At 29.1% G+C, this 14694-nt stretch overlaps 1 protein-coding gene across 1 annotated transcript; it reads left to right on the top strand.

The window, feature by feature from the left end:
- The first annotated feature begins 5847 nt into the window (after positions 1 to 5847).
- Positions 5848 to 9032, top strand: LOC129318726 (small ubiquitin-related modifier 2). Its single transcript, XM_054963653.1, has 3 exons — positions 5848 to 6057; positions 8403 to 8552; positions 8646 to 9032. Exons 1-3 carry the CDS (start codon positions 5980 to 5982, stop codon positions 8709 to 8711), a joined length of 294 nt encoding a protein of 97 aa, XP_054819628.1. The 5' UTR covers positions 5848 to 5979; the 3' UTR covers positions 8712 to 9032.
- Positions 9033 to 14694: the final 5662 nt, after the last annotated feature.

A 14694-nucleotide genomic window follows, 5' to 3' on the forward strand; every position in this document is an offset into this window, starting at 1 on the left:
GGGATGGATTATGACTCATTGACCCAAGTTATATGATATGAGTTATAGTCTTTATTAATGTTATTTGCTATGAAAAGTGATATGGATCACTTATATATTGTAAGGAATTATTGGTGGAACTTATTGAGAAGTTAATGAATAAGTCAAGTCTTATTTTATACAAGAGGAACCCTTTTGGTACCAAAGGATTGAGGTAACAGGAAAGTTTATATTTTTTATTGCTTTATTTAGCTATTTTTGAGTAGATAATATTATCTAGCATGCATTACATGTTTTAAACAATTGAATGCAAATAAAATGTGTTTTAAAAGGGTTTATAGGGTATTGTTTTAATAATAATGCCTTTATGTTTACTATCTATTTAATAATGATGTTACTTATGGAAATAAAATTATTAGCATGCATTGTGATAATAAAAAATAAGGATTTACACTTAGGGAAGTGTAGCTAGGTTTAGTACCTTAGATAGGCTAAGGAACTGCTTAAGAGATGAATTATGAGTGTTATACTACCTTAAGTGTTGAAGTGGTTAATAATCAAGAAAGGTACAAAAGGGGAGGAGGCATGATCTCAGTGGGAGTTCACCAATAGAGAGATGCAGTCTTGTGATATTTTATGGCTCATTGTTAATACTTCAATGTTGCTTTTCATATTGTGGGCTCAGTATACTAAAATAGTTAGTGGATTGAGTGTTCGACACATCTTAGTGGGGGAGAGAATCCGGCATACAAAGTGTGAGGTTAAGTGCCTAAGTCAAGGTAGCCCTCACGTGGAGAGTAAGTCAGGCTGGCTTTAGGAGGGAGTTAGTTTCGACTGCTCAAGATTCACATCAAAGGGGCACAAACGATTCGGTGGATCAAATCACACCTTAGTTTATATTTTGTACCTGTAGAGATACAGTGGGTGTAAGGTTTACCTACAAGTTAAAGAGTGTCAAGGTGCATTCTGTTAGTCAAGAAAAGTCATATCGACCTATCTCATACATTCAAGCATTTTAATTAGTTAATTATATGTTATTTTGAATCTATTATTTATTTACTTGACTATGACTTTCCTTGTAATAAGGAATATTGATTTCTTTATTATTGAGACTGTGGTTATCTCACTCTTTCTTTACAATATTTACAAGTAAAGGATCCAGTAGTAAAGGGGAAAAAGAGCTGAGCTAGGAGTTTGTTTGTGAATTGTAAAGATTTACAACCCCTTTCTTTTGAGCAAGTATATTGTAATGTATTTATGTAAGGGTGCCAATGGAATGTGACTATACATATATGTGCATATATGTAGATTGTGTGCTTGTATATGCATTTTTGCTACTTGTAGACTTTTTGTTTAAGAAACTTGGTTATGGCATGTGGTTTTGATGGATTCATTTGATAGACTAAGTTTTCATTACAAGCAAATGTTTATTTTGGTGTATATATATGAATATGTGTGATTCTACATGCAATTGCAAAATGGTTGCATTGCAAATTGTATGTTAAAGGCAAACATATATCTTGAATAGAGAGAGTAGGTGCGTGGGCCCCACGAGGATCTCTAAACCAAGTAAAAATGTTTAGCATATGTATTTATATAAATACATGATATTTCAATTGATTTTTAACCACTCTTGTATGATTTGTACATTTAGAGGTTTAGGGTTCATTTTGAAAAATGACACTTGGATGGTCAAATTTTGATATATGAGAGTTTTTCTTCATTTGAATGTTCTATTAGGTACTCTTAGTTCTATTTAATGTGTTCAAAGTGTTCCCACAAGTTTATAACCCTTAGGATTATAGTCGGGAATATAGGGCCACCTTGTTGGGCTGGCCCGTTTAATTGAAAAGCCGAGCTTGAAATTAAGACCCTTTAAATGTAATTCGAGCTTAAATAGGTTGGTCTTAATGGCCTAAAAAACAAATGGGCTAGCCCTAAAGGGCCAAAGGCCAGCCCATTTAAGCCTGTATAACTTTTTTTTATATTTAAATATTTTTTATTTAAATTATTAACTTTTGATAGACACTTGGACTTGAAAAAAATGTTTAAGCATGATCTATTTATACATGCAAGGGAGAAAAAACTTTAAAAAAAATAGCTAACTTTAAATCCCTTAACTTAACTCTTCAAATTACATTTCACCGATTCTACCCCTCTATGATTTATCTCTTGTTCATGTGAGTTGTGCTCATCTCTCATCATTTCTCTTTATTGATAGCATCTCCCAAATTCTAACGGTGCTTCTCTATTTGCGACCATGCTTCATTGTGCTCTTTCATTTGTGACAATGCTTCACTAAGCTCAAAGACTTAAACGATAGCATCTCTCAAGTCCTCCTCTTGCTCCAATAGAACAATAGTCTGATTTTCCTTTGCTTGTTCTTTCCTTATTCTTAGTTTTGCTCTTAGTTAGACTTGTGTTTACGGTTTATCTCATTTGGTCATTATGATGCTATCACTTTATTTGTGTTTATGCTTTATTTTGATTGTTGTTATTTTATTTATTGATATGGTTGTACGCTTGATTTATATATTGGTATGAGATTTTTGAGTTGTGTAATGAAATGGAGTATTAATATTTAATTTGATAATAAAAAAATAATAGGGCTTGAAGCCCGCCATCTCAAGGGCCGGGCCTTATAATTTGGTACCTCAAAAGAAAATGGAGCTTTTTAAGCCTGGCCCTTTTAGGCTCGAGCCTATCAAGAGTTGGCCCATTTTTCTAGCTCTACTTGGGATGAGATTTGGTCAATTTTAATAAAAAATTGTACTTTTATATCTGAGTGTCCAAATCTCAATCCAACCATTAGATTTTTCTAAAATTTAGGCTACAAGTAACACTTTTTATAAGTTTCGTGTGGGCTTTGGAATTATATCGATCGGACACCAAACAAAGAAACAGTACACTTCAAAAGTTGATTCAAAGGTGCTGTCGTGATAGCAAAGTGGTTGAATTTGCAACATTCACGAATTTCAATCTGTCTGTTAGATCTTTTCAAAATTTGGCATACTAATAGTAATCTTTAAAAGTGATATGTGATCTCTGGAATCGTTCTGATTAGAGGTTAGATGATGAAATTGTACACTCCAATAGTTGGTCCAGAAATGCTGTCATGACAGTAACTTTATCCAATCTTGTAGAGTGTCTAAATTCTAATCTAATCATTGGATCTTTTTAAAATTTGGTACACTTACACCCTTTGAATGTGACATGTGGGCTTTGGATTTGCTCTAATCGAAAGTCGAATGACAAAATGGTGCATTTCGAAAGTTGGTTTGAATGTGCTGTCATAACAATAAAAATAACCAAATTTGTAATATGTTTAAATTTTAATCCGATCGTTGAATCTTTTTAAAATTTTAAAACTATTAATACACATTAGAAGTGACATGTGAGATTTAAAATCACTTCAATCAAAAGAACCTCCCGGAAGTTTGCCTGAGAGTATTGTCATGACAGTAGATTAAATGTCCCTATTTGCCTAGTTTGCTTTTGTGTGCTATACCATAATTCTTTAGACTTTTCTAAAAAAATTAATTAATTTAAATGTGTGTTTTGCTATTGTGTAGATTGTTTGGTGTTTTAAATAGTTTATTTCTTAAGTTGGTTTTAGGATCAACTCCTTAATCACACTTAGTTTGTTTGAATTGTATGATTTTTGGATAATACTTGGAGAAAGTGTGATAGATTATCTATTAATTATTTCAATAATTGAAGATACTTTAATTGTAAATAAAGATCATACTTCCCTCCATTAAAAAATATTTTTAACCGAATCTCACTCCCTATTAAAATTCTTACCTATATTCAAACTAACTATATCTTTTCATATTTATCTCTATTAACTACCCTATAATAAATATAAAGTCACCATTAATAGGGCACTTAAAAAAAAGATAATGATTACATCTCAAAAGACTAAAAATACCTTACACTTTCGAACATTCATCTCTTTAAAAAATACCTTTATTTTTTAACTGAGAGAGTAATCCTTTTCTGGCATTTTAATATTTTAAGGTTGTTAATAATTATTGATGTCTTTACAAGGTCTATAAGTGTCATTTTCCCTTGTTTCTTTTCACATCAATATCAAATATCATTTATATATATATATATATACACACATATTTTATGTATTTTAATTAAATTATATTATTTTAATTATGATTAAGTTGATTTTAATTTAATTATGACTAGACCACTAACTTAAAAGTATTGCCTAATTAGTTTAAAATTTTTAATAACATTTAGATAAATTATATTTTTTATTTTTAAGAATAAAAAAAAACCATCATTATATTATATAAAATAAAATTATTTAATTATGAGTAAAATGTTAATTTTTTTAAATTTTTATATTGATTAACCCTTACATAAAAATAATAATTATTCTAGTATATTCTTAATTTTTAATTAAGTCTGACATGAAAGATAATTAAATAATTATTTAATAATATTGTTTTATTTATTATGTTTATCTAGTTGTAAATTTAAAATTCCTACTTGCTTGAATTTTATTTTTAAATTTTTTTAAAACTTTTTTTTACTTTAAAATTAATTATTTATTTTATAAAAAGATGAAATACTTTTTTGGGTACTCAAATAATGTGTAGGATTCAATTTTTTTAAAAAAAATTAGGTCTTAAAATATAAAAAATATATTTTAAATATTATTTTAAAATATTTTAGTGATTAAAATTAATAAAAATTTAAAAATATAAATATTTTTAATTTTTTTAAAAAGTTACTAGAGTAATACGCTTAAATATATGGTATTTTAGTATAAAATAATATAAACTTAAAAAATTAGTTTATATTTTACATTTTTTATACTCTTATATTCATGTTAATTTGAACCACTTGAATAACTTAAATATTAAAAAATTATTATTTTTTTGGGTTTAGTCTTAAATTTTTTTAGTGAGTTTGGGTTAGTTTGTTGGGCTTAACTTAAATTAGCAGTTTTATTTATTTTGAAAAATATCCTATTAAATAGAGATAAATATATAAAAATAAAATTAATTTAAAAATAAGTAATTATTTTATTAAAAATTTAGATTTAATTAAAAATATTTTATATTTTTAAACAGAAAGAGTGTAAAAAAAAATTATTTGACATCACACATTTGTTTAATGCATGATATGTTTATCATATTTTGGTTAATTTAAAGAAATAAAATAAAAACAAAAAGTTATATAAAACATGCTCATCAGATATGAAATTATCTACAATAACAATTTATATTTTTCATCGTCCCAAAAAATAAAAACTTACTCCCTCCTATTTAAATTGGTAGACATTTTTTCTTAACTTATCTTGGTTCAAAATATAAGATAATTAGTAGGTTTTAAATTTTTTTATTTTAACCTTATATTTATTAACCTAATTTATGTAGTATTTATTATATTTTTTCACTTCTTATAATTGCTAAAATTTTGTTGGTCTATGAGAGAAATCACGTTTTCTCATGTTATAATATTTTATTAAAAACTATCATCTCTCTCATTTAATTTATTACTAGCATGTGGGAAAAAGATAAAAAAAACCTGTAATATTTTTAAATGAAAACAAAAATATAATTAAATTTTATTAATACTTAAATTATAATTAAAAATATTTTATATTTTGATCCGGAGCGAGTAAATCTTTTTCAAATTAGTTTAGATCCTGTCATCCTGATCGACTTACTAAGAAACGGCGATACGGATTCCCCCCTGACGGACCCGAAATCACATGTTTTCTCATCCGTCCGATCTTATCCATTCCAACAGAATCGGAACCGTCAATTTTCATCGTTCTTCTCACGCTAACGTCACTGCCCTATGGCCTCCTCATCCATCCCGCTATTTAACTTGTCGGTGGAGACTATTTGCAGAAGAATCCATTTGGGAGCTCCGCTTGTGCTGAACATTGGCGTTGTTGTGACTGTGATCGGTAGCGATCAGGTTTTTTGTTGTAGATTTACGAGGTTTTTTCGAAGTCCAAGTGAGTAGAAGATGGCTGGCGTCACCAACGAGGAGGACAAGAAGCCCACCGATCAGGCTGCACATATCAACCTTAAGGTGAAGGGACAGGTTTGTTCTTTATCCTTTTTATGCTAGTTTGATTTGCCATCCCCCCTTGCATGCTAACTGAGGGTTTTGAGGTGATAGTGGAATCTAGGGTTTGTTTCTATTTGGGTTCGTTTTTAGTGGAATTAGTTGATGTTACTGTTTTATTTATCTTCCCTGGCTCTTCGGAACAGGGGATCCATGACTGGGATTTGACTTAGTAAAATGGCGTGACGGTTGTATACTCTAGTTTCGAACTTGGAAGTCTTTTGTATTAATTTGCTTTGGTGGAAATTGAGAAATTTTGCATATCAGTTTTTGCTCATTAATCTTTCGTGGGTTTTGGTTCGACCTTTGTGCGATGCTTGATTATTGGATTATAATTCGCTCAGCTCGTGGATTAAGTGATTTCCAGTGGGGAATACTATACAATTCCCTGCTGGCCTGCTCTGACTTGCGTTTATAGGCTCTACAATTCTCGAAGAGTCAATTTTTTAGTTGTTTGAACATTATGTCTCCGTGCTTTTGCGGTCAGTTACTTCTTGATGAGAATGAGTTGCGGAGTTTGTCTCTAATGAATCATGAGGCAGGAATTCTATTATCTGTTTTTTTTCCTGAATTGTGTGAAGAATTTAACTGGTTAGCATGAGACTGAGTTGTGAGCCTCTGGTTTTTAAGAGAAGTTTTTGCTTATTGAACAATATTATATGGGTAATATATTTATTGGTGAAGTGTTCATAGTTTGTTTGGTGCAAAAAATAAAAAAATACTAGTAATATTTCTATTAACAAGAATTTATATTTTTCTTGGTATGCAAAATGAAAGTAAAGATTAGGTAACAAAAATAATTTTGCAAGCAGCAAGTTATTCTCTTACTTGAACTTAAAAAGGTATTGAATGTCGTTGTATGATGCCCAAGGGTTTACTTCTAGGTTCCAGTGACTTGTTTTGAGTTTGTGGGCAAGGCATTGAGAAAAGGAATGAGATTAATGATAATAAAGACATATTTGATACTAATTGCTTTTGAGGCATGCGGCATTTGATTTTTTGGCTTTTTCAGTGTTTGCCTTTCGTGCTTTTATGCATTTTCTGTTTGGAACCAAAAACCGAAGAGCTAGCTTATAAGCCTAACATAATGCTTAACAATATTAATAGCATAAAATAGGAAGTAACAATGCCCAATCGTTGATGTTCACCTCAGCTTTAGGGATTTATATATGGTGAAATACTTATTGTTGTTTTAAAATGTTACGTGCTGTCATTTTTCTGATGTTTTACTAATGGGAGCAAAAAGAAAGCAGAAAAAGAAAGAAAAATGAAAAAAAAAGGAGCATGCTTGCAAGACAGCTGCCACATGTATATTTTGAACTGTGAAGTTAACTCAGTAACTTTATACCGAGTATACGAGACTATGTAATGTTATAGTGATGGCTTAATAATTAATTATGTTTATTTACTTATATCTGTGGTATTGATGATGATGATTCTTATTAGTATCCTCTATGGTGTGATAATTATGTTAATAGTTAAATTATCTGCTTTTTTTAAAAAAAAGAAGAAAATAAACACTTATCTAATTTTTGTTCGTGTAATGTATTTTTTTCCTCCTTCAGTGTCTTGTATCATTCGAGTGTGTTCCTTTTTTGCGCCTTTTTCCAAAGGTGATTTAGAGACTTAGGGGCCCCTCTTACCTTTGACTATGGTTTTTGTGCATCAGAAGGAAAACCATTCAGCCTATTGATCTAATTTATGCTAGGCCCACCCCCAAGCTATTTTTTTTAATTTAAGTTCCAAATGCGTTGCAGAGATCAGTGAGAATTTAGTTAGGAAGGGTAAAATCTCAACATGTGAACTTAGTTTTGGTGGAAGTGTGTGGCTTTGTGGTTAGACTAATTGGTAGGTACGTCTATGTTTGAGTTCAATGTGTAATTTCTTTTGAGGAGTGTGGAAATGGCAATATGTCTGAATTCAAGTTCATCAAGCTGAGCTCCAACTTAAGCTTGGTGCCATATGGACTATTTGGTTTGTGGTGTATGTAATTTGATTTGTGTTGTAGGTTGGCCATTGGTCAATACCAACTGCCCCGCAAAGAAAGAGGAGGAAATCTGACAGGATTTGCTTAAAACTTTTAGCAACTATGGATCATTTCATTTAATTATTTATTTATTTTTTATTGTAGCATAGAAGAACTACATTATGTGTAAAAGATCGGCAGTGGTAGTAATCAGCCAAAATGTTTATGTTCTTGATACTGCTATCTGCGTGATCTCAGGATTTGGTTAATTTAGTTATTATGTGATGTCATTTTGTCATTATGAGATTAGAAATAGAGATGTAAATAAGCATCAAATCTGAATTTGATGTTGTAGGATGGGAATGAAGTTTTCTTCAGGATCAAGAGAAGCACGCAACTGAAGAAGCTCATGAATGCTTACTGTGACCGACAATCAGTGGATTTTAATTCCATTGCTTTTTTATTTGATGGTCGTCGCCTTCGAGCAGAGCAGACTCCAGATGAGGTCTGTGTGTATTTCTCTTCACATTTTCATGGCAATGCTGTTCATACTTTGATAACTGTGGACTATTTCTCAATACATTTTGATTGGGTGCAGCTGGAAATGGAGGATGGGGATGAAATAGATGCCATGCTTCATCAAACAGGAGGTGCTGCTGCGTAATGGTTGTGGAGATCTTTCCTGCTCTTGCATTATTATGGACATAGACTCAGTTTAACTTGAGGTTGATGCCTAAGATGCATCTTCCATCAGCCTACTACTAGAATACTGCTCTTGCTACTTGAGTTAGTAGGGTGTATACTTTCTTTGTTAATATATTATTGAGTGACTTCTACTTTCATACTGGTGAAATCTTATGACTTGTGGTTTGCAATTTACTATCTTTTGTGCCTCAGGGAGGATCCTGTGACATGCTAGCTTATTGATGATTGGTGATTTAAGCTTGCCTTAATGATATGATGGCTGATGTCTCTTGTTTGTGAATACGCCAAATTTGATGATGGTTTAGTGGTTACGTTTGGTCAGAAAAATGTGATATGAATATGTTGGTATTACGAAGAAATTCAGGGAAAAGAGAGAGCGGTTGATGAATTCTTCCTGAGTTATGGATTTTACTTTCGTTCAACGAATCACACCAGACGGTTTGACGGGATATTAAATTAAAAATAACGTGGGTCGTTGGCTTGAAGATTAAACTTGGATGTTGAGCCATGTTGTGCGGATTATGTGTATATCTATGTTGATGTATGGATTATACAATCTTCAGAGTTAGCAAAATGTGATTCTGATTAGTGGTTGATTGATGTTTTGTAGTTCTATGGAAAATTGGAAGTAGTTTCACCCGTAAGCTTTGGTGTATGATAAAGTATCAAATGAATCATTATCTTACTGTGTAAAATGTCAATTGAATCGTTTTCATCCCTCTGGGGTATAGGGGATACGACTTAAGTCAAAAGCAGCATCTTTTTTAATAACTTGAAATTTGGCAAGGGCGGTATGTTTTGGATCAAACTTGTGCTCATGGCCAGCACATGAAGAAACTGAGGATTTTTTTTACTCGGATTTTAGTTCATGGAAAAATGACAACTACAGAACTTTTGAAGGCATGAATGATAATTAAAATTTTCAAATTATTAAAATGTCATGAAAAGATAATGATATTTATTTGTAACTAAGTAATGAATAATAAAAATTAACAAAGATTGGTCTAGTTAATAAGAAGTTGCTCTCTTTAGTTTACTTTATTAGTCACCTTCTATAAGGGTGGAGTGGTTTACTTTATAAGTCATTAGATTGATGGTGATATTTTGTTTTAAATGAAATGTCAAAATTACCTTTAAAAAGTAAGAGAGAGAGAGAGAGAAATAGAAAAATAATATTATACAATTTATTTACTTTTTGAGGGTTATGTTTAAAATTTTATTAAATTTTATTCTTTATATTTTTTTTGTATTAGTATTGATAAAGTTAGTAAAAATGATTTATAAATAAGATTGGGGAGAGTAGTTTATAACTTATAAGTTCGTGAGATCAAATTTTTTTTTAATATAAAAATTTTGTTAGTGGATGATATGTACTTTATAAGTATTTTTTTAATCTTGTAGATATGCCTTGGCTTCGATGAGCCTTTAAAACTCAATTCACTTAAATTTTTGTTCACCAAAAATAATTAAGTAATAAATAATTATTAAAATAAGTAGAGTTAGTTGTGAATTTAAGTAATATTACTTATTAATCAATGAAAAATTATTTGTGAATAGATATATATATTTTTATAAATTTATGCATCATCACTTGTAAATTTTAGAAACATCACTTGCGAAAATAATAAAAATTTTGTTGTGAATGAATAAAGGATCTCATAAATGTATACATCATTTGTCATTTAGGGATACTGAGTTGTAAATTCATGAATATCACTTGTGGAATGTCAATGAGTGTGAATAATTTTAATTATGAATCAACAATTTAAGGATCCTTTTATATTTCTAAATATACTCAAAATTGTCTCTTCATTTACTCAAAATTAACATTTTAAAAATTTACAAGTGCTCATTTTTAAATTTATATGTGATGATATATATGCTTATGAAACTATTATCTATTAACCATTCACAACTGACTAGTGTTGTTAAACTCGCAAGTCGACTTGCATGACTGATTCAGTGAGTTCACGTTTTCAACCCAATAATTTGTGTCAGCTCGCATCTTAACTCAGGGCCTTGTTGACTCGCACAAAATCGTTGGCAACGCGCACAAAATCTGTGCTTAATGTACGATTCACTTTACTATGGCCGACGTTGGCAAAGCCAAGCACAATGAGAGGATTTTGATCTATGGCCCCACCACTTGTGTGCCACCTCACCAAGCAAACTTATATACTGCATTTTTCATAAATAGTTTTTTTATATATTTTAAGAATTTCAATTTTGATATTTTTATATATAACACTCCCTTCATTTAAAAATATAAAATATTTTTTAAAAAAATTAAATGTTTAAAAATATAAGACATTTTTAATTTTTTAAAGTATAATCATTGTTTTTTTTTAAATTATCCCTATTAATGAATGACTTTATGTTTATTGTAAGGTGTTTAATAGGGGTAAATATAAAAAAATACAGTTAGTTTGAAAGTAAGTAACTACTTTATTAAAAATAAAATTTAATTAAAAATATCTTATATTTTTAAATGAAAGGAATAAATGTATGATATATGGTTTTTATTACTAAACGATTCCAATGCTTTTACAAGTAAATACCCAAGCGATGTAAAATCTAATGTTAACAAATGGGTATAAGCATTAATATAATATTAAAAATATAAATTTTTTTTAGTGAAAATTAAACTAAATTATTATATACGCAGTATGTTGAAATTTCTATGATGTGATTAGGAAATGTTGAATATTGATACTTTTTATAAATTTTATTATATTTATCAAGGTTAGGTATGACTTTAATTAATATTTTCATTTTAATATATCAAAAAAATATTTTAGATCTTATAAGTTATTAAATGCAAAATAATCTATTGAAATTAATAAGGTTTAGACTATATTTATATAAATTATTTTTTGAGTGATGTTTAACTAAATTTATTATTATATTATTTCATTTCAACTGTATAAATACCTATTTTAAATTATTTAATAATAAAAGAAAATTTTTACGTTTTTATAATTCGAGTTTACATTATGAATTTATATCTTTAATATGAGTTCATCTGGACTTATGAGTTTGACAATCTTGCTATTGACTTTTCATATATTTACAGGTGAGCTTTCTTAAATTCACAACAAACTTTTCTTAAATTCATGAGTGATATTTTATTAGTTATTTCAATAATTAAAAGTATTTTAATTTTAAATTAAAACTATGGTTCTGCTCCGGCATTTTAACATTTTAAAATTTTTAAGATACATAATTATTATTTTCCCCATGTTTTATGCTCTATGGTACGGCAGAAACCATGTGGTGCAGAAAGAGGGCACAATTCAGCCTGAAACTGTTCTATAAATCAAACATGCTCACGGATTCAAGAGCAAATTACAGGAGAGGAATAGCCAGTTCACAGAGCTGTTCCGAGCAATAATAACATTAATTAATTCAATGGAATTGATTATATGTCTTAAATCACTGCCTAAAATCAAGAAAATATAAGTTCAGTGAAGATACATACCGTGATGTGTTGTTTTGGCAAACATATTATTGAGTTTCAAGGTCAAAAATATCCACGAATGATGCTAAGTAAATGAGCTTTCTTCCAGAAGTACAAAAAATGTGTTGCACCGTTGGATTCTGATTGTGATATGTCATAAATTATTTTGACATGTTAATCAAAAATTTCTAACGATTGTTTGACATTTTCCCTCTGGCTACCCAAGTTCGACTGCGTGCGTCACACTTGAACAACGTCGATGTCACTCTTGGTCGGTAAGCTCATCATTTAGTTTCAATCCGGTTCTGATGCGTGCTTCCTAAATGCCTCTCTCTGTTTCTTCTTCTTGGTCTTGCTTGGTCAGCACTCGTCATATTGTTTCTCGATAATTCATCTCCTCCTTTTGTGTAAATTTATTTGACTCTGCTGGTTATGCCGGGAAAAAGATGAGGGGAAATATCATTTAAAGATATTTAATATCAAATAAGAATTAAAAAATTTAAACTATTACTGCAAGATTAAGGAAATGAAATGTAATTAAAATTTATGATAAAAAGACGAAACTACTCCTCACATTTTTTTTTTTAAAAAAAAAACCCTATTGTCACCTGTCAATGAAACACTTTCGACAATGGCTGGGGATCTTCAACCCCAATGACAAAAAAAAACGAATTAATTTTTCAAGCTGGTTGGGATGATCTCATAACCTTTGACTACCTTAAATAATCAATGTTTACCAAGCTACCAAACTTATTTAATTATACATGGCAAAAAAAATATATGCAATAACCTAAGCTTTTAAATCACTTTAATGCTATAATTTAACAGTGTAATATTTTGTAAATTGAACTGAGAGGAGCAAAATTGAAGAGATCTAATATTTATTTAAAATATCTTTTAATATTATTAGTTTTTTTGTAATATATTATTAGTTTTTTGTTTGAATTATTTTCACCTTTTTCTCTCTATTTTGTTATTATACCAAACATTACTTGGTAAAATATTTTATTCCTTTTCTCATACACACCAATATAATTCATACTTATTTTCATTCTATCTCCTCTATTTCATTAAAAATATTTTGTTCTGTCTGGGTGAATTGTAACTATTTCAATCTTGCGGGCGAATATTTTATTATGTGCATATATGTCACTTGTTGCCCAAAAAAAAAAAAAACGTGTATGTCAATTGCCAAATTTCAATGGGTGTCCCACACTTGCTCAAACATCATACGCCAAATACATCCTATACATGATGAAATACTCCTCTATTGAAAGATTTGGATTCAATTACTCTACTTAATATAGGTATCGAGTGCTTATATTATCTGAACTATTAAAATCTAAATTAACGATTTAGATAATTCACTCACTACTCATTAATCTCAAGTAGAGTATAAGTTCACAACCATTGATAAAGATTTTAACGATTTAGATAATACAACATTCAGTGCCTATATTAAGTATCATCACTGAATCCAAGTCCCTAATTGAAAAAGGTGTTTATATTTAGTACTCAATCATACTTTAAATAAAATTATATCTAATAGAAGGATGCTCATATGTAATAAAAAAAATACCCCTCTAGTAAGTTGTTTTCTTAAAAAGATGATGTTTTTTATAGGTCAATTTATATAGAAAGATATATCTCTTTAATTACTTTATTTCAATTTTAATCATTTATAATTTTCAATGGGTGGAGTAAAAGATTACATGGGAGAGGGAAAATATTTTTAAAAATAATATGTTTTTTGATTATTTACAAATATCTTTTTATTAAAGGCAATATTGTTCAAAACATGGTTAAATACCAAATGTTTATGTGAGCACTTCTTTTAACGAGAATTTAAAATTTGATCAATCAAATTGTGAGGGAGTAATTTTTTTCTAAGCCTAACTCTCATTAGTTTTAAATATAATACATTAATAATAGTAAATTACAAAAAATCTATTTTTCAGACAGAATCGGTAATTTATTTGTCTCATTAATTTTGATGAGGTACTCTCTCTGGTCCTTAATACATGGAAAAATTAATTAATTTTATGCTTATTAAAAATGTTATATTCTTAAAATTGTAAAAAAAACTATGTAACTTTACTATTAATAATTATAATAAATTGTTATTTAGGAATTTAACCATAATAAATAAGCAAAGGGAAGATTGGGCCGAAATAAATCATTCTAACTTTTCCTTATATTAAGAACAAAACAAGCTTTCAAAGTCTCTCTTATACTAAAAACAGAGAAAAAAAATTCATTTCTCGAGTTAATTTCTTTTTTTTTTTAGATATCAATAATTTAACCATTTCTTATCGATACCTATGAAGTACTCTCTCCATCATCCGGCCCCTATTATAATATACTCTCTAGAAGAATTATTTAATCGTTAAATAAGATATTTGGTGTGATATTAATTATATTTTTTTTAATATTATCCCTTTTAAAACTCATTAATTATGAGAAATTATAATGTAAATTTGATTTT

Source organism: Prosopis cineraria, unplaced genomic scaffold, assembly GCF_029017545.1.
Source record: "Prosopis cineraria cultivar Desert tree isolate PC_DT_omini unplaced genomic scaffold, ASM2901754v1 PC8, whole genome shotgun sequence".
Taxonomy (NCBI): Eukaryota; Viridiplantae; Streptophyta; class Magnoliopsida; order Fabales; family Fabaceae; genus Prosopis; species Prosopis cineraria.